Source organism: Oncorhynchus mykiss, chromosome 12 (assembly GCF_057628025.1).
Source record: "Oncorhynchus mykiss isolate SJ-2025 chromosome 12, ASM5762802v1, whole genome shotgun sequence".
Lineage (NCBI taxonomy): Eukaryota > Metazoa > Chordata > Actinopteri > Salmoniformes > Salmonidae > Oncorhynchus > Oncorhynchus mykiss.
In genome coordinates, this window is record NC_143033.1 from 80,998,344 (window position 1) to 81,015,624 (window position 17,281).

Genomic DNA, 17,281 nt, shown 5'->3' on the forward strand with positions numbered 1-17,281 from the left:
CCAGTGCTTATCATGCATACAGAAATATAAAATAGGAGAATTTGTTGGTTTCAATGCATATTTTTCTAATGAAGGGTAGTCCTGTGTTTGTTAGTGCGTTCAGTCCAGGGAGAAGTGTTCAAAAGGAACCTCGTCAAAACATCCCGCGTGCCAGAGTCGGGGAACAATCGATTCTGCATATTCGCGCTAGTATGCAAAGTGGGCGGTTCTTGAAGGGCGTTCTCGCCCTATGATTGGTCAAAGACTGCTCCCTGACTGTTCTGTTTCCGCTTTCTTTTCGTACGCACGCCCAGTTACTACTCTCACTGAATAATGATAATGGTCAAGATGGCTACTTCAGATGCCTCCTTGCGGTAGCTACCGAACAATTTAATGGAAACAACTAAAACTACTCTTCCTCGTGATTTAAAGGCCCCGGAGCTAACCTGGGAGGTGCAGAAGATACCACTGTGTGGTTTAAGGCATTTTATTACCTGACATAGTTTACAATCTAGCTAGCTAACGTTAGTTGTCGAACATTCCCAATTTTAGATAGCAAGCTACAGTAACGTTAGTTCAGTGAAGTCTTGTCCTCCCTTGGGTGTTCCTACCGAGGGGCTCTGTGACGGTCAGCATCAAATGGCCGAGCCGAGAAAAGTACCGTTTGTCACAATCTCTTCCTTTAACAACAATGCACCGCCTTTGGATTCAAAGAAACGCCGCCGGGAAGATGAGGCCGAAATCAGTTTGGGGGAAGATGGAGGGGGTGGAAGTGCAGCAACCAGGCCAGGAGGTGGTACTGGTGCTAGTCCATTCGGTATCGTGAAAGCCGGTGACGGGGATTCAGCGGAAACAAAACGTGTAACAGTGCGCTTAAACCTCTCCTTGCCCGAACCCAGCGAACGGGGATCTGCTGAATTCAACTACAGTGAACTTGTTCAATCTACTCAGGTAAAGACGTGAAATCAGTCAAGGCTACAAGTGATAACAGCAGGCTGGGCCGGTGAACGCGTAGGCAGCTTGAAGTGTAAGCTCTCGAGGCTATGGTGCTGTTGTCAACAAGAGCGATGTTGGCCAACTGTAGCTACAGTATTCTTAGATATGATGTAAGCATGCCAACTTCATGTAGGCTATAATATTCATCTAATTTGTATATGAATGTTTATATTACCGTTATATAAATCATATAATATGGTAATGACACATCTAGTTCCCATCTTTTAGAGGTACAACTTTTAAGATTACATTTTAAGCTGCTAAGAATCCACTGTTGAACCCATTTTACCTACTCTTATTTCCTGACATGCCTGATTGTCTCTTGAAGGTGAAGAAGCCTCCTGCTCCAGGACCTCCTAAAGACCTGACGCCAGCCCTGGACCCCAAAGACCCCTTTGCAGACAACGAGAAGGAGAGAAAAGAAGTAGAGGCGCTCGCCAAGAAATTTGAGAGCAAATATGTAGGTCCCTTTACTTTGTGGGGGAAACAAATAGGTCTACACACAGATCAAATAGATTGAATTAGTTTCATTTGCGTTGTATATTTTCACCTAGTCAACTGTAGTTGTTTGTTTCCTCTAGTCACAGGCCAATACAGGGAAAAAGAAGCGGAAGGACAGGGTGCAGGATCTCATCGACATTGGTTTTGGCTATGATGAGACTGACCCATTCATTGATAACTCTGAGGCTGTAAGTACCCTCTGTCTGCTCATATACTGCAGAATCCTTCCTTTGTGAACAGACTTAAGACTCATGTAAACAAGCATCAACATATGCTTTAACATATTTGCACTTTACCCCTAGCCCCTCTATCATAGATAATTTTTCATTAGCACATTGCATTTCTCTCTCCCATACTTGCTTATTAGTTTCTCTGCTGTTTGTAACCGGTTATGCCATGGCATTGTTGAATAGTATTTCCTGGTTGGCTTGAAGGGCATTCTAGAGCGTGCATGGTAGAATTCAATAGCTACAGTTCATTTTTACATGTTCTATGTTTGAGCTGCATTTGAAAGCAAAAGTTGAGTTGAGAACAGTATTGGCATTGTTGAATTAGATTTTTATAATAGCAAGCTGTTTGTTTGGTTACCAAGGCAACTACTGTAGCTACTATATCAAGAAAACTTGCTAGCTACTTCAGTGGATGTTGAATGAATTTCTAACTGTAAATTTGTTAAATTATAGCCATGGTATAAAAGGGAAAATGAACTCAGAAAATAATGCAACTCCATGGAAGGTTAGTTCCACTCCACTAGCGTGTAGTCGAACACACCTTCCATGTTGTTTATTATTTTCCAGAGAATACATAGCCCCTTGTTGATGATCCCTTAGCTACTTTCTTCCCCTCAGTATGATGAGCTGGTGCCAGCCTCCCTCAACACTAAGCTGGGAGGGTTCTACATCAACACTGGCACCCTGCAGTTCAGAGCAGCCTCCGAGTCAGAGGGAGAGGACTTCAAGGTGGGTTACACACACACACCTTTTCAATAAATGAACAAATGTTATTCATTATTAAACTCTATTTCTATATCATTGGACAAGCTCAGTTTTTGTTCCTCCTGTCTGTAGAAGTTGAAAGATGGTGAGGAGCGTGTGATAAAGAAGCGAATGAAAAAGCAAGATGGCAGTAACATGGATGAGAAAAAGCCCAGGAAGATCAGGATGCCAAAGCAAGGGTGAGCAATGTTCTACATCTGTTGTGCCACTTTTGAAGTTAACTAATGTATAAGCTCATATGATGTATGAACTTATTGCCTGACTTTGACTTGAGCCGTGCTTCATAGTTATGCTATGTGTCTATGGCTTGTAACAAGCTCCGTGTAGCAACTCAACGGTCCTATGTTATCTTCCAGAGTGTCTGGCCTGAATGTCCACCGGCCAGAGAAGAAGAAAAGGAAGAAGTTGATGAAGGACTCTCTGAATCTGGCCGCCATGCTCCGCCGCTTCACGCGGGAGAAGGAGGAGAACCGCAAGAAGAACCCCGGCCTGCCCCATGGCCAGCACAATGCCAACAGTGCCCTGCTCAACGCACACCCTAAACCCAGCAACATCAGCATGGCCGATCTGGCTAATGACCCTGCCATGATGTCACTGCTGGGCTCAGCCAATAACAACGACATGCTGCAGGACATGATGGGCGACCTAGACTTTGGGCTGCTGGACTCTCCTCAGCCCTCCAGTCCTGCGCAGGGGGAGAACGGTGCTCCGGGTAGGGTCCAGGGTAGGGTCCAGGGGGCACAAGGAGGTCTCCTGCCCCCTCCTCCTCTGCCTAATGGACTGCCTGCCCCTCTCAGTAAGCGTATTGAGGACCTCCGTGTGGTAAGTGACTGACATCTTCAATCAAATCCAGTTATATTTCATATTTAGAGATATTTTAGGTCATCAGTCAGTTTCTTTATTTGATTTGTAGGGTCTAAAGGCCCTCGCTGCTCGTTGAAAACGTTCAAGCACATTACATGGAATGCATTGATTTTTTTCCCCCTTTAAAAACAAAGTGTCACCATTCTGATATTTCCTTCCATAAAGAAACCGGAGTAACACATGCATTCTCTCAGGGGCACAAGTAGGAGTGAGAAGTAGAGGTTGCTGTGGCAACAAGAGAGCAGTGAGGTTCTTTGAGGGAGATGATGAGGGGAAAACAAGTGCCAACTCTCTCTGACAGAACGGTGAGGGTGAAGGGAAGGGGCAAGAGGAGAGAAAGGTAGAGGAGTGGAGGCAGGGAGGAGAGGAGGCCAAGAGCAAGCGAGAGGTACTGTAATGAAGGAAGTCAAAAATAAAGGCTTAGAGGACAAGGTGAGGCTTAGAGGAGTGAAATGGCAGGCAATTGATTGATTTGCATTACATTTGTGTCCTTTTGAGCATACTATATTTTGTTTTAGAGAATCTCTGAAGTTGAATTATTCTCCAACAAACAGGCTTCTCATCAGTTTGATCAAGAGGGCAGGAAAAAGTTCTTCACGCTGGACATGAACAACATCCTACTGGAGTGAGTCTCTGCTCTGAGCTCTTTACAACAGGACAAACCCTCTTTCCTTCCCTGACCATCTCTCTGCATGTGTTAGTCAGTGTTTATCTCAATGTCTAACCCTCTTCTTCTGTGTGTTGGTCAGTATTGAGTTGCAGGTCCAGGAGCAGCCGGCAGCAGTGCGCTCTTCAGTCTACTCCCATCTCGAGGCCTTTGTGCCCTGCAACAAGGAGGCTCTGCTCAAACGCCTAAAGAAACTCAGCCTCAATATCCAGGTGTGTGTGTATGCACTAAAATGTTTGACATTTTATGTTTATGTTTGTGTGTGCACATAATATGCCTGTTGTTCTCTTCTATCTAATTGTAGATTGTTTGTTAACGGAGTGTGTGGCGTCAGTGTCATCTGGTGTTAGTGATTGTAACCTTTTCCATCTTTTGTCATCCAGGATGACCGTCTGCGTGCTCCGCTACTGAAGCTGAAGCTAGCTGTGTGCAGCGTGATGCCAGAGCAGATTGCCAGATACAATATGGACTGCATCGCCAAAGTGGCCAAGTAAGGCCTTCTCCTTTCTTCTCCTGCATTCTGTTCACCTCTTATTTCCTCTCATACCTCCCCCTTTGTCCCTTGCTGTCTATTTTTCCACTCCTCGTCAATATTATCGCTGGGTTGTGTATTTACAGGCAGCAGTCAGAAGAGGGGGAAAAGAACGGGTCAGAAGAGGAGGATGAGGAGAAGCCTGGGAAGAGAGTGATGGGACCTCGCAAGAAGTTTGTCTGGGATGAGAAGCTCAGGTGAGCTCTCATTTGTGAATTTAACGTCATACAATTATGTTATATAGGGGTTTTGGTTTAGTGTAGTGATGGGACGTTTGACTCCTTTTACTGACTCCGATCTTTTCGACTCATTCAGTCAAATGAATGTATCTTTCGACTAATTTTGTTCATTTGAGTCAGTAATGCCCAGAGCATGCAGGACCCCAGCGAACGATAACTAAAAACTAGAAATAGTCATAATTCTACAAGCCTCTCGTTCATAGGTCGTTCACCATAAGGGGCTTATTGGAGATGTCGTTTGTGACAGACTTGTAAAATGGTGCTTTAAACGATGTATATTTGTTGATTTGGTAGGTATACAAATACAATTTTTTTCTTGGTACATTTGAAACAAAGTCTAGTTGCAACCGGACTAGATTATTTTTTTAGAGATAGAGCAAAGCAGCGCGACGCAAACAACAACACAGAGTTACACATGGAATAAACAAACATGCAGTCAATAATAAAATAGAAAAAGTCTATATTCAGTGTGTGCAAATGAGGTAGGATTTTAAAAAAAACTATTATTTCACCATTATTTAACCAGGTAGGCTAGTTGAGAACAAGTTCTCATTTACAACTGCGACCTGGCCAAGATAAAGCATAGCAGTGTGAACAGACAACAACACAGAGTTACACATGGAATAACACAGTAGAAAAAAAGGAGTCTATATACATTGTGTGCAAAAGGCATGAGGAGGTAGGAGAATAATTAAAAATGTTCAGATTAACACTGGAGTTATAAATGATCAGATGGTCATGGGCAGGTAGAGATACTGGTGTGCAAAAGAGCAGAAAAGTAAATAAATAAAAACAGTATGGGGATGAGGTAGGTAAATTGGGTGGGCTATTTACCGATGGACTATGTACAGCTGCAGCGATCGGTTAGCTGCTCAGATAGCAGATGTTTAAAGTTGGTGAGGGAGATAAAAGTCTCCAACTTCAGCGATTTTTGCAATTCGTTCCAGTCACAGGCAGCAGAGAACTGGAAGGAAAGGTGGCCAAATGAGGTGTTGGCTTTAGGGATGATCAGTGAGATACACCTGCTGGAGCGCGTGCTACGGGTGGGTGTTGTCATCATGACCAGTGAACTGAGATAAGGCGGAGCTTTAGCTAGCATGGACTTGTAGATGACCTGGAGCAAGTGGGTCTGGCGACGAATATGTAGCGAGGACCAGCCGACTAGAGCATACAGGTCGCAGTGGTGGGTGGTATAAGGTGCTTTAGTAACAAAACGGATGGCACTGTGATAAACTGCATACAGTTTGCTGAGTAGAGTATTGGAAGTTATTTTGTAGATGACATCGTCGAGGATCGGTAGGATAGTCAGTTTTACTAGGGTAAGTTTGGCGGCGTGAGTGAAGGGGGCTTTGTTGCGGAATAGAAAGCTGACTCTAGATTTGATTTTAGATTGGAGATGTTTGATATGAGTCTGGAAGGAGAGTTTACAGTCTAGCCAGACACCTAGGTACTTATAGATGTCCACATATTCTAGGTCGGAACCATCCAGGGTGGTGATGCTAGTCGGGCGTGCGGGTGCAGGCAGCGAACGGTTGAAAAGCATGCATTTGGTTTTACTAGCGTTTAAGAGCAGTTGGAGGCCATGGAAGGAGTGTTGTATGGCATTGAAGCTCATTTGGAGGTTAGATAGCACAGTGTCCAAGGAAAGGCCAGAAGTATACAGAATGGTGTCGTCTGCGTAGAGGTGGATCAGGGAATCGCCCGCAGCAAGAGCAACATCATTGATATATACAGAGAAAAGAGTCGGTCCGAGAATTGAACCCTGTGGCACCCCCATAGAGACTGCCAGAGGACCGGACAACATGCCCTCCGATTTGACACACTGAACTCTGTTTGCAAAGTAGTTGGTGAACCAGGCAAGGCAGTCATTAGAAAAACTGAGGCTACTGAGTCTGCCGGTAAGAATATGGTGATTGACAGAGTCGAAAGCCTTGGCCAGGTCAATGAAGACGGCTGCACAGTACTGTCTTATCGATGGCGGTTATGATATCGTTTAGTACCTTGAGCGTAGCTGAGGTGCACCCGTGACCGGCTCGGAAACCAGATTGCACAGCGGAGAAGGTACGGTGGGATTCGAGATGGTCAGTGATCTGTTTGTAGACTAGGCTTTCGAAGACCTTAGATAGGCAGGGCAGGATGGATATAGGTCTGTAACAGTTATGGCCCAGGGTGTCTCCCCCTTTGAAGAGGGGGATGACTGCGGCAGCTTTCCAATGCTTGGGGATCTCAGACGATATGAAAGAGAGGTTGAACAGGCTGGTAATAGGGGTTGCGACAATGGTGGCGGATAGTTTCAGAAATAGAGGGTCCAGATTGTCAAGACCAGCTGATTTGTACGGGTCCAGGTTTTGCAGCTCTTTCAGAACATCTGCTATCTGGATTTGGGTAAAGGAGAAGCTGGGGAGGCTTGGGCGAGTAGCTGCGGGGGGGGCGGAGCTGTTGGCCGAGGTTGGAGTAGCCAGGAGGAAGGCATAGTGGCCACTAGGCCATAGTGGCGAAATACAGTGCCTTGCGAAAGTATTCGGCCCCCTTGAACTTTGCGACCTTTTGCCACATTTCAGGCTTCAAACATAAAGATATAAAACTGTATTTTTTTGTGAAGAATCAACAACAAGTGGGACACAATCATGAAGTGGAACAACATTTATTGGATATGTCAAACTTTTTTAACAAATCAAAAACTGAAAAATTGGGCGTGCAAAATTATTCAGCCCCTTTACTTTCAGTGCAGCAAACTCTCTCCAGAAGTTCAGTGAGGATCTCTGAATGATCCAATGTTGACCTAAATGACTAATGATGATAAATACAATCCACCTGTGTGTAATCAAGTCTCCGTATAAATGCACCTGCACTGTGATAGTCTCAGAGGTCCGTTAAAAGCGCAGAGAGCATCATGAAGAACAAGGAACACACCAGGCAGGTCCGAAATACTGTTGTGAAGAAGTTTAAAGCCGGATTTGGATACAAAAAGATTTCCCAAGCTTTAAACATCCCAAGGAGCACTGTGCAAGCGATAATATTGAAATGGAAGGAGTATCAGACCACTGCAAATCTACCAAGACCTGGCCGTCCCTCTAAACTTTCAGCTCATACAAGGAGAAGACTGATCAGAGATGCAGCCAAGAGGCCCATGATCACTCTGGAGGAACTGCAGAGATCTACAGCTGAGGTGGGAGACTCTGTCCATAGGACAACAATCAGTTGTATATTGCACAAATCTGGCCTTTATGGAAGAGTGGCAAGAAGAAAGCCATTTCTTAAAGATATCCATAAAAACTGTTGTTTAAAGTTTGCCACAAGCCACCTGGGAGACACACCAAACATGTGGAAGAAGGTGCTCTGGTCAGATGAAACCAAAATTGAACTTTTTGGCAACAATGCAAAATGTTATGTTTGGCGTAAAAGCAACACAGCTGAACACACCATCCCCACTGTCAAACATGGTGGTGGCAGCATCATGGTTTGGGCCTGCTTTTCTTCAGCAGGGACAGGGAAGATGGTTAAAATTGATGGGAAGATGGATGGAGCCAAATACAGGACCATTTTGGAAGAAAACCTGATGGAGTCTGCAAAAGACCTGAGACTGGGACGGAGATTTGTCTTCCAACAAGACAATGATCCAAAACATAAAGCAAAATCTACAATGGAATGGTTCAAAAATAAACATATCCAGGTGTTAGAATGGCCAAGTCAAAGACCAGACCTGAATCCAATCGAGAATCTGTGGAAAGAACTGAAAACTGCTGTTCACAAATGCTCTCCATCCAACCTCACTGAGCTCGAGCTGTTTTGCAAGGAGGAATGGGAAAAAATGTCAGTCTCTCGATGTGCAAAACTGATAGAGACATACCCCAAGCGACTTACAGCTGTAATCGCAGCAAAAGGTGGCGCTACAAAGTATTAACTTAAGGGGGCTGAATAATTTTGCACGCCCAATTTTTCAGTTTTCGATTTGTTAAAAAAGTTTGAAATATCCAATAAATGTCGTTCCACCTCATGATTGTGTCCCACTTGTTGTTGATTCTTCACAAAAAAATACAGTTTTATATCTTTATGTTTGAAGCCTGAAATGTGGCAAAAGGTCGCAAAGTTCAAGGGGGCCGAATACTTTCGCAAGGCACTGTAATTACAATTTAGCAATTAAACACTGATAGATGTGCATAAGATGAATGTGCAAGTAGAGATACTGGGGTGCAAAGGAGCAAAATAGATCTAATAAATAACATTATGGGGGATGGGCTAATTACAGATGGGCTATGTGCAGTGATCTGTGAGCTGCTCTGGCAGCTGGTGCTTAAAGCTAGTGAGGGAGATATGAGTCTCCAGCTTCAGTGATATTTGCAGTTCGTTCCAGTCATTGGCAGCAGAGAACTGTAAGGAAAGACGGCCAAAGTAGGAATTGGCCTTGGTGGTGACCAGTGAAATATACCTGCTGGAGCGCGTGCTACAGATGAGTGCTGCTATGGTGACCAGTGAGCTGAGATAAGGCGGGGCTTTACCTAGCAAAGACTTATAGATGACCTGGAGCCAGTGGGTTTGGCGACAAATATGTAGCGAGGGCCAGCCAAGGAGAGCATACAGGTCGCAGTGGTGGGTAGTATATGGGGCTTTGGTGACAAAACAGATGGCACTGTGATAGACTGCATCCAATTTGCTGAGTAGAGTATTGGAGGCTATTTTGTAAATGCAAACGCGTTATGAACGACTCTTGGCGGAATGCATTGCTTGAGTGGCTTGAGGGTGATAAGCACAATATCGTTCGCAGTTCACGACGATTTGAGTTTGTTGAACAGAAGCCACGTATCTTTTGGTTCTACAAAGCTGTGTCCATCATAGCATTCATTCTTGCACCATGCAATAATGTATTAGTTCTAAACATGTCTTTTTTCTTTTCTATGCTGCCTGCAGCATAATCTATTTTACCTGCACTCATGACGAACAGTTGTTGGTCGGAGCACATCTCCGGAGTCACTGAAGGAGTGCGTATTAATCCTGCTGTAGAATTAAATGCAGCAAGTCAAATGAATGACTAAAATGAACGTGTCACTCAGAAAAGCGAATCATGACTTTCGAGTCAGTAAGAAGAGTTGTCCAAAAAGATAATTCGCCAACAGTGGAGCTGAAATTGTAATGCATAGTTGGTGGAACGTGTGTTGGTCTGTAGGATGTTGCTGTGTAACTTGGTGAGGGTGAAGCTGGGCTGCTATGATCTGGAGGGCCAGAGCTCCCAGTCTCCAGAGGACTATCTCAAGGCCTTCATGGAGACTGAGGTGAAACCACTGTGGCCCAAGGGCTGGATGCAGGGCAGGTCAGTATGTGTGTTTGCATAAAATAATACAATTTGGCCATTTAACCTAGTTTGCATTTCACCACGCCACATGGGGCGGCAGGTAGCCTAGTGGTTATAGCTTTGGGCCAGTAACCAAAAGGTTGCTGGATCAAATCCATGAGCTGACAAGGTAAAAATCCCCGAACAAGACAGTTAACCCACTGTTCCCTGGTAGGCCGTCATTGTAAATAAGAATTTGACTGACTTTCCTAGTTAAATAAAGGTTTAAAAAAATCTCTCCACTCTCCTCTCCTCAGGATGCTATTCAAAGAGAGCCTCATGGTTCATTGTCACCTCACTGGCAATCCGTGAGTCCTTACTTTGATATACTCTGCTTATTTTAAAAATCACTATATTAAAGTGAAGGTTAACACTGGTGTTCTTCATTATGCACTCTTTTCCTTTTGATTTCACTGTTATCCAGAGCCAAGAAAAAGATGGTTCCTACTCCCAAGTCTAAACCCAAAGTTAGTGTTTTGCAGTCTGATGCATTGCTTGCATGCTTGTCATTTCAATACCATTTGTTGTTTGAATAGTTTTAGATCACACTAATTGTTTGCCCTTTCTATCCCTTATGTTGTTTGGTGACCCAGGAGGGTAGTTGGGTCCAGAGATCCACCCCCTCAGTTGGTGCGACCCCCTCCCCTGCAGCCCCAGTGGCCTGCCGGCCCTCCCAGTCCCCCGCTGAGACCATCTGTCTGCTTGACTCCCTGGATGAAGAGCTGACCGCCCCCGCCCTGGACTCCATCTCCCAGGCCCTGGCCCTCCTCAGCAATGCAGCCAAGGGCCTGGTCCAAGGGGACAGTCCCCCCTCCCCTGATAGGCCCAAGACTGCCCCGTCCTCCCTCCATGCCTCACCTCTCCTCCAGAAGCACAAGAAGAGCACCAACAACACACCCAGCTCCAACACACCTCTCTTCGTCTCTACCTCCTCCTCCCCCTCCTCTCTCTCTCGGCCTCCCACCGTCTCCCCTTCTCTGTCCTCAGCGAGGAGCGAGGGGTTGGGGTCGATGAAGGGTGGAGGTGCTCTGGCTCAGGCTCACAGACAATCATTGCAGAGCACTCAGAGGCTTGCTGGGACTGGACTGAGTAAAGCCAATGCTCCCGGCTTTCACTCCCAGCTTAAGCCGCGGCCGCCCCCCAATCAGAAGGGCTTTGGCAGCAATAATACTAAAGCCAACAGTGGTGACACCCCCCTCTCCTCCCCTTCTCCCTCCTTCTCCCACTCTCTCTTAGGAGCCCAAGCTCAGCAGCAGTCCAACTTCATCACCCCCATGCAGGCCACTCTCACCAAGTCCTCCCACAGCAGCACCTCGCCCATCATCAAACTCACCCCTCGCCTCCCCAACCCCTTAACGCCCACCACCTTCTCACCCTCCACCAATCCCAGGCCTCAGGCTGCTTCCAGTATGCACCAGTACTCCTCCAAAAGCCCAGCAGGGTTCCGCCCAACATTCTCAGGTGCTCCGGGAGGGCCAGCCAAACTTGTCCAGGGCAGCTACACCCCTCCAGGAGGGCAGAAGACCCCCTCTCAGATCATCAGCAGCAGCACCAACACCAGCCTTACCAACACCTCATCCATCAGCAAGCATTCGGGATCCAGTCCCTCCCCTACCACAACATCGGCCAATCAGCGACAAAGGCCGGCAGGTGGAACCATTCAGGGGGATAAGCCTATTAAATCTGTATCCACACAGTCTGTCTCTTCTCAGTTGCCACAGGTAAGTGAGAAATAAGAGATGGTAGCTGGGTGGGTCATGGTCATGATGCAGCAAATGTTCAAAATGAGTTTGTCTACTGTTGTCTGTATATTGATGTATTTTATCTCTGTTTGTATATGTTGTCTGTTGGTCTGGGTCTATATTTCTAATTAAAAATTGGGTGGTTCGAGCCCTGAATGCTGAAAGCCGTGGTGTATCAGACCGTATACCACTAGAATGACAAAACATTTATTTTTACTGCTCTAATTACGTTGGTAACCAGTTTATAATAGCAATAAAGGCACCTTAGGGGGTTATGGTATATTGCCAATATACCACGGCTAAGGACTTTATCCAGGCACTCCGCAGTGCGTCGTGCATAAGAACAGCCCTTAGCTATGGATTATTGGCCATATACCACACCCCTTCGGGCCTTATTGCTTAATTATATGCCTTTGTTCTCCAGGTGTCCTCAGCCAGCAGCAGTCTTCTTGGCTCTGCTCCGTCTCTCCCACTGGGCTTTGGGATGTTGGGGGGGCTGGTTCCTGTGTCCCTGCCCTTCCAGTTTCCTTCACTCTTAAACCTGCCCCCATTAGGGGGCACAGCTGGCTCCAGCACCGGGGCCAGCGGCTCCTCAACCAGCAACAGCAACAGCTCAGCATTCTCCCTGACCCAGAGTGAGTGACACAGCCAGTCCACAGAAACATGAAAAAACTCAAATGTACAGTGCTTTCGGAAAGTATTCAGACCCCTTCACTTTTTCCACATTTTGTTAAATTACAGTCTTAATCTACACACAATACCCCATAATGAAAACAGGTTTTTAAAAATGTTTGCAAATGTATTAAACATTTTTAAAACTCACTTATTTACATAAGTGTTCAGAACCTTTGCTATAAGACTGGAAATTGATCTCAGGTGCATCCTGTTTGCATTGATCATCTTTGAGATGTTTCTGCAACTTGATTGGAGCCCACTTGTGGTAAATTCAATTGATTGGACATGATTTGGAAAGGCACCAACCTGTCTATATAAGGTCCCACAGTTGGTTTTGGCTCTGACATGCACTATCAAGCCATGAGGTCGAAGGAATCGTCCGTAGATTGTTTTGAGGCACAGATCTGGGGAAGGATACCAAAAATGTCTGCAGCATTGAAGGTCCCCAATAACACAGTGGCCTCCATCATTGTTAAATGTAAGAAGTTTGGAACCACCAAGACTCTTCCTAGAGCTGATAGCTGTTGAGCAGTCAGGGGAGAATTGAGCAATCAGGGGAGAAGGGCCTTAGTCAAGGAGGTGACCAAGAACCCGATGGTCACTCTGACAGAGCTCCAGAGTTGCTTTGTGGAGATGGGAGAACCTTCCAGAAGGATAACCATCTCTGTAGCACTCTACCAATCAGGCCTTTATGGTAGAGTGCCCAGACAGAAGCCACTCCTCAGTAAAAGGCACGACAGCCCACTTGGATTTTGCCAAAAGGCACCTAAAGAACTATTTGGCCTGAATGTCAAGTGTCACATCTGGAGAAACCAGGCACCACTCATCACCTGGCCAATACCATCCATATGGGGAATCATGGTCTTGGCAGCATCATGCTGTGGGGATGTTTTTCAGCGGCAGGGACTGGGATACTAGTCAGGATCAAGGGAAAGATGAACGGTGCAAAGTACAGAGAGCCTTAATGAAAACCTACTCCAGAGCGCTCAGGACCTCTGATTGTAGCGTCGTACCCAAGAAGACTCGAAGCTGTAATTGCTGGCAAAGGTGCTTCAACAAAATACTGAGTAACGGGTCTGAATACTTATTTAAATGTGAAGTTTCAGTTCTTTTTGCAAACATTTCCAAAAACCCTTTTTTTGCTTAATCATAAGTTATTGTGTGTAGATTGATGGGGAGGGGGGTGATTTAATACATTTTAGAATAAGGCTGTAACGTAGCAAAAGTTGAATGTAGAACAGCTGATCGAGATGGGGTTGCTTTAGTATGTTGATGTCTGGGTATGTGTATAGTTTGTTTTTGTGTATTTTATGTTGTTGGACCATTGTGTTAAATCCCCATGCTGTGTCTGGAAGCCTGCAATGTTTTTCTCCCTTGTCTGACATTCTCCCATATTGTTTCTTTGGTTCATTCCTCCCCTTATCCCTCTGTGCCTCTTCTTTTAAATGTTATTCTTCCATTAATCTCCTGTGATCTTACATCCATTTACTATTTGACCTGGCGCATCTCTTTTCCTTTCAACCTGGTTCTTCTGTCTTGCTTCCCATTCTTGTTTCGTCTACACTGCCTTTCCTATCTCACCATGCCCTTGACCTACACTCTCCTGTGTCATCTCCTCCTCCCTCCCATCTCTCCTCAGATCTGTTAAAGAGTCTCCAGTCAGGGTCTCAGGTTGCTCTGCCTCCTCACTTACAGCTCGCTTTCTCAGGTAAAATCTGCCCTTCCCTGTGACCCCGCTCTTTCCTCTCAGCCCACTGTCACTTCAAGTCTTTTTTTCCCTTCTTGGGGACATCTTCTCTGTCTGTCCCCCCGTAGTCTCTGTGCATGCCTGTTGCTTTCGTCATGTCGGTGGTTGTCATTTGTGTTATGTTTAAATATGTTTTTGTTTCCTATCAATATTTCAAGAACTCTACTCTTCCTGTCCAGATGTCAATCAAACTCAAGGAGGGGATGTGAAGAGGAAGTCTCTTTGACCACGCCTGTTTGGAACACTGAGGACATCCACTATGATATGACAGCTATCAGGACAAATCAGGAACTAGGACGACTTTGAATGACTAACAGAAACTACCCAAACACAGGATGGGGTTGAAATGGAGAATTGGACCCTCTCGATAATCTTCCGGCTGTTACTTATTTTTTAAACAGCAATTTGATAATTGTTTAAATATTGTACATTAAGGCTTAATGACAAGTTTTTGTTTTTGTCAATGTTTACAGAACAGACCTTTATCACTGTGGTCAGGGAGGGAGAATGAATGAGAGGTCTACTTGTTGGTGTGTATGCACTATTCTTTAGCGTCGGTGTGCAACCCTCCCTCTCTGATACCTGGGTTAGTGTGTCTATTTGGTGCTTTTTTTTCTCAATGTAATTATCTAGACCTGTAAGAAATGCGAACGTTGTTGAATTTGTTTAGGGACCGGAGCTGTATTTTTTTGCTGTACATAACTCCACCAAATTCAATAAAACAAGCCATGATCTATGCAGGATTATAACAAAATTGTATATTGGTGACTTTCTATGGTCATCAGCATGGGTAATTCTGTTCCCTCATGTCTTGTGCCTTCACTCGCTTTCATGAAGTGCTACACTCCATAACTTATAAAAATGGAAAACAAGCCAATAACATCCACATAGTGAAAAGTTAGTCTATATCAGCTCTTAAAACCCACAAATGGTCAGCATTGCAAAGAAACACTTTACCATGCTACCTGGAGTCTGATTAATCAAATGTTTATTTGACGGGTAACAATCTAACCGGAGACACTACCTGACGGTTGCTTATCCAAAGCAGCCCAAAAGGTCAAATTAATCAACAAGGCTGCACAACTTTCTGTGCCTCCACCAGAGGTTCTTTAGGGTTCTGGGTCCAGACAAAGCCAACACACCCAAGGCACAACACACAGGTCAATGGGCGGTGCTTATAATTTCAACTTCAGCTGACAAATGCCATCTCAAACTCAAAAAATTACTCAACTTATTCCAGGAGCTACAATCCTGACAGTATAACCCTTAAATAATCAAGCAGGACCAGTAATGTACTCCAATACAATCCCAAAAGCCTTTAACTCCACATCAAAATGCTATTGCCCCATACAGCACACAAGCTAACATTCATTTAAACCCAAAAACAAAACAGGAAAAACAAGATTAAACATTAAAATAGGTGATCGCTTCTACAGCTGTAAAGAGTCTGGCAGTATGCAGAAGGTTTGATGGCTGTCCCAATCACTGTTGGTTTCTTTCTAAAAGGTCCTCCAGAGTCTATTTGACCAGAGGCCTGGTTTTGTCATCATCGCCACACTGGTGTGCTTTATACTTTTTCACCTCTGCCATGTATTTTGTCCAGGCATCCCCCTTGCCCTCCATCTGGAAAACAGAATAAATAATTACACAATGGTTTAGAAGGCAAGTGGTATTTCATGAAGACAATGTCATGACAAAACTATCAGGAAAAAAATATTTCTTGAACCTCAGGGTCCACTTTCTGTTTCTTCGCAACCATGCCAGTCTTGAGGGCTAATTTAGAGCCACCTCTGCGCTTCCCCACCTGGGTTAGGGGATAGAAGACTGAAACCGTTATACGAGCCCTTGCAGGTGGACTGCCAATGATGGAGACTACACAAAACGAGAGAACAAAGAAAAAGCCTATGTTATCACCGAAAACATTCCTTTAGTTGAGTAGCTAATGAATGCTTTCCAATGTCTAGACCTGATGTGGATCTCAGGTTACTTGTTGGCGACATTGCAGTGCACCTCTTCACGTGTGAATGTATCCCTCTATGGTGATGTAACTATACACTAACGTGAGCTGTGTGTGGTGGATAAAAAAAATGTTTAATTTGTTAGTTGAGACATTGCCATTGGCTACAATCTATAGCTAACAACAGCCAAACCCCTTACAAAGCTGGTCACACTTGTAGTCTTCTTTTCCTGTGTCGACTGTCCGTCAGCAGTACTTTTATCACCGCATCCTTGGTCCATTTCTTTTTTCATTTTTTCTTCCTCCATTTTTTTCTTGAACATCTCCATAAAGCTTCCATCATTAGCAAATGAATTGGCCGCAGCTGCTTTGCTGACTCCCGGTGCAGGACTGGCTGGCGACCCCGGGCTGTTACTGCTCGAATCGCTGCTGTTTTGATGTCTTCTGCTGTACCCACGCTTCGGATCCATGTTAGCTTTTTTTTATGTAGAAGGGCTCAGTTCCTTTAGGCCTTTCTGCAACTAGTGGTGTGCTCTCTGGTCGTTCTGTGTCAACGTAAACTAAAGCCGGCTAGCTACTTGACAAAAAAAATGCTATCGGTGACAGAGACTCCACCCGAACCCCAAACAAAACAACAAATTTAGAGGCAAAGTAGCTAGCATACGAAGCCGTCTAATTAAACACGTGTAAATCCATAAATTAATCGGAGCCACACTTGTCCGTCTCCCAGCGAGCTAGCACAGGTCCTCACGGCAAAAAAAAAAAACGCAGGCTTGTTGTTGGTGGCTAGCTAACGTTAGCGTTGTATCTAGCTAGCTATTCGAAAAATGTCAACTAGCTAATGACCAAACAATTGTGTCATGAGTAGATAAACTAGTGCAAAACACAAATCAACCACATTAGATATATAATTTTTTTTTTCAAACGACTCTCAAAGCTAAGTATATTACTGATATATTGGCTACATTTGTCCAGATGTGGTTTTCTTTCACATGTTATCGGCCATGTTGAATTTCGGCTTATCATTTACTTCAGCACGTCAATATTCTATGGCATTA

General features: G+C 44.8%; 2 protein-coding genes across 11 annotated transcripts; one reads left to right on the forward strand and one right to left on the reverse strand.

Moving 5' to 3' along the window:
- The first annotated feature begins 253 nt into the window (after nucleotides 1–253).
- LOC110538476 (ubinuclein-2) lies at nucleotides 254–15,020 on the forward strand. 10 transcript variants are annotated; one of them, XM_021625322.3, is made up of 17 exons: nucleotides 254–930; nucleotides 1,304–1,435; nucleotides 1,557–1,664; nucleotides 2,325–2,435; nucleotides 2,544–2,650; nucleotides 2,828–3,293; nucleotides 3,890–3,960; nucleotides 4,085–4,214; nucleotides 4,386–4,492; nucleotides 4,621–4,731; nucleotides 9,938–10,081; nucleotides 10,360–10,410; nucleotides 10,527–10,569; nucleotides 10,696–11,823; nucleotides 12,269–12,479; nucleotides 14,159–14,227; nucleotides 14,425–15,020. In XM_021625322.3, the coding sequence occupies exons 1-17, from the start codon at nucleotides 619–621 to the stop codon at nucleotides 14,490–14,492; spliced, it is 3,369 nt and encodes a 1,122-aa protein (XP_021480997.3). In that variant the 5' UTR covers nucleotides 254–618; the 3' UTR covers nucleotides 14,493–15,020. The 10 variants fall into 10 exon arrangements, 7 of the variants coding, with proteins under 7 accessions (XP_021480997.3, XP_021480998.3, XP_021480999.3 ...); XM_021625323.3 differs by having other exon boundaries at nucleotides 14,446–15,020; XM_021625326.3 differs by having other exon boundaries at nucleotides 258–1,085.
- A 217-nt stretch (nucleotides 15,021–15,237) lies between these two features.
- Nucleotides 15,238–17,281, reverse strand: LOC110538477 (telomerase RNA component-interacting RNase). The gene is made up of 3 exons (XM_021625327.3): nucleotides 16,424–17,281; nucleotides 15,993–16,070; nucleotides 15,238–15,889 (listed from the first exon to the last, which is right to left on the reverse strand). The coding sequence occupies exons 1-3, from the start codon at nucleotides 16,691–16,693 to the stop codon at nucleotides 15,785–15,787; spliced, it is 453 nt and encodes a 150-aa protein (XP_021481002.1). The 5' UTR covers nucleotides 16,694–17,281; the 3' UTR covers nucleotides 15,238–15,784.

Bases quoted from the DNA above. Each gene is read 5' to 3' on its own strand.
- LOC110538476 (XM_021625322.3), top strand. From the start codon at position 619: ATGGCCGAGCCGAGAAAAGTACCGTTTGTCACAATCTCTTCCTTTAAC. The intron at 3,294-3,889 runs GTAAGTGACTGA...TCCAACAAACAG, and splicing joins GTATTGAGGACCTCCGTGTG to GCTTCTCATCAGTTTGATCA. The intron at 10,411-10,526 runs GTGAGTCCTTAC...ACTGTTATCCAG, and splicing joins TGTCACCTCACTGGCAATCC to AGCCAAGAAAAAGATGGTTC.
- LOC110538477 (XM_021625327.3), bottom strand. From the start codon at position 16,693: ATGGATCCGAAGCGTGGGTACAGCAGAAGACATCAAAACAGCAGCGAT. The intron at 16,071-16,423 runs GTAAGGGGTTTG...CCCCTAACCCAG, and splicing joins CTACAAGTGTGACCAGCTTT to GTGGGGAAGCGCAGAGGTGG. The intron at 15,890-15,992 runs GTTCAAGAAATA...TCTGTTTTCCAG, and splicing joins AACAGAAAGTGGACCCTGAG to ATGGAGGGCAAGGGGGATGC.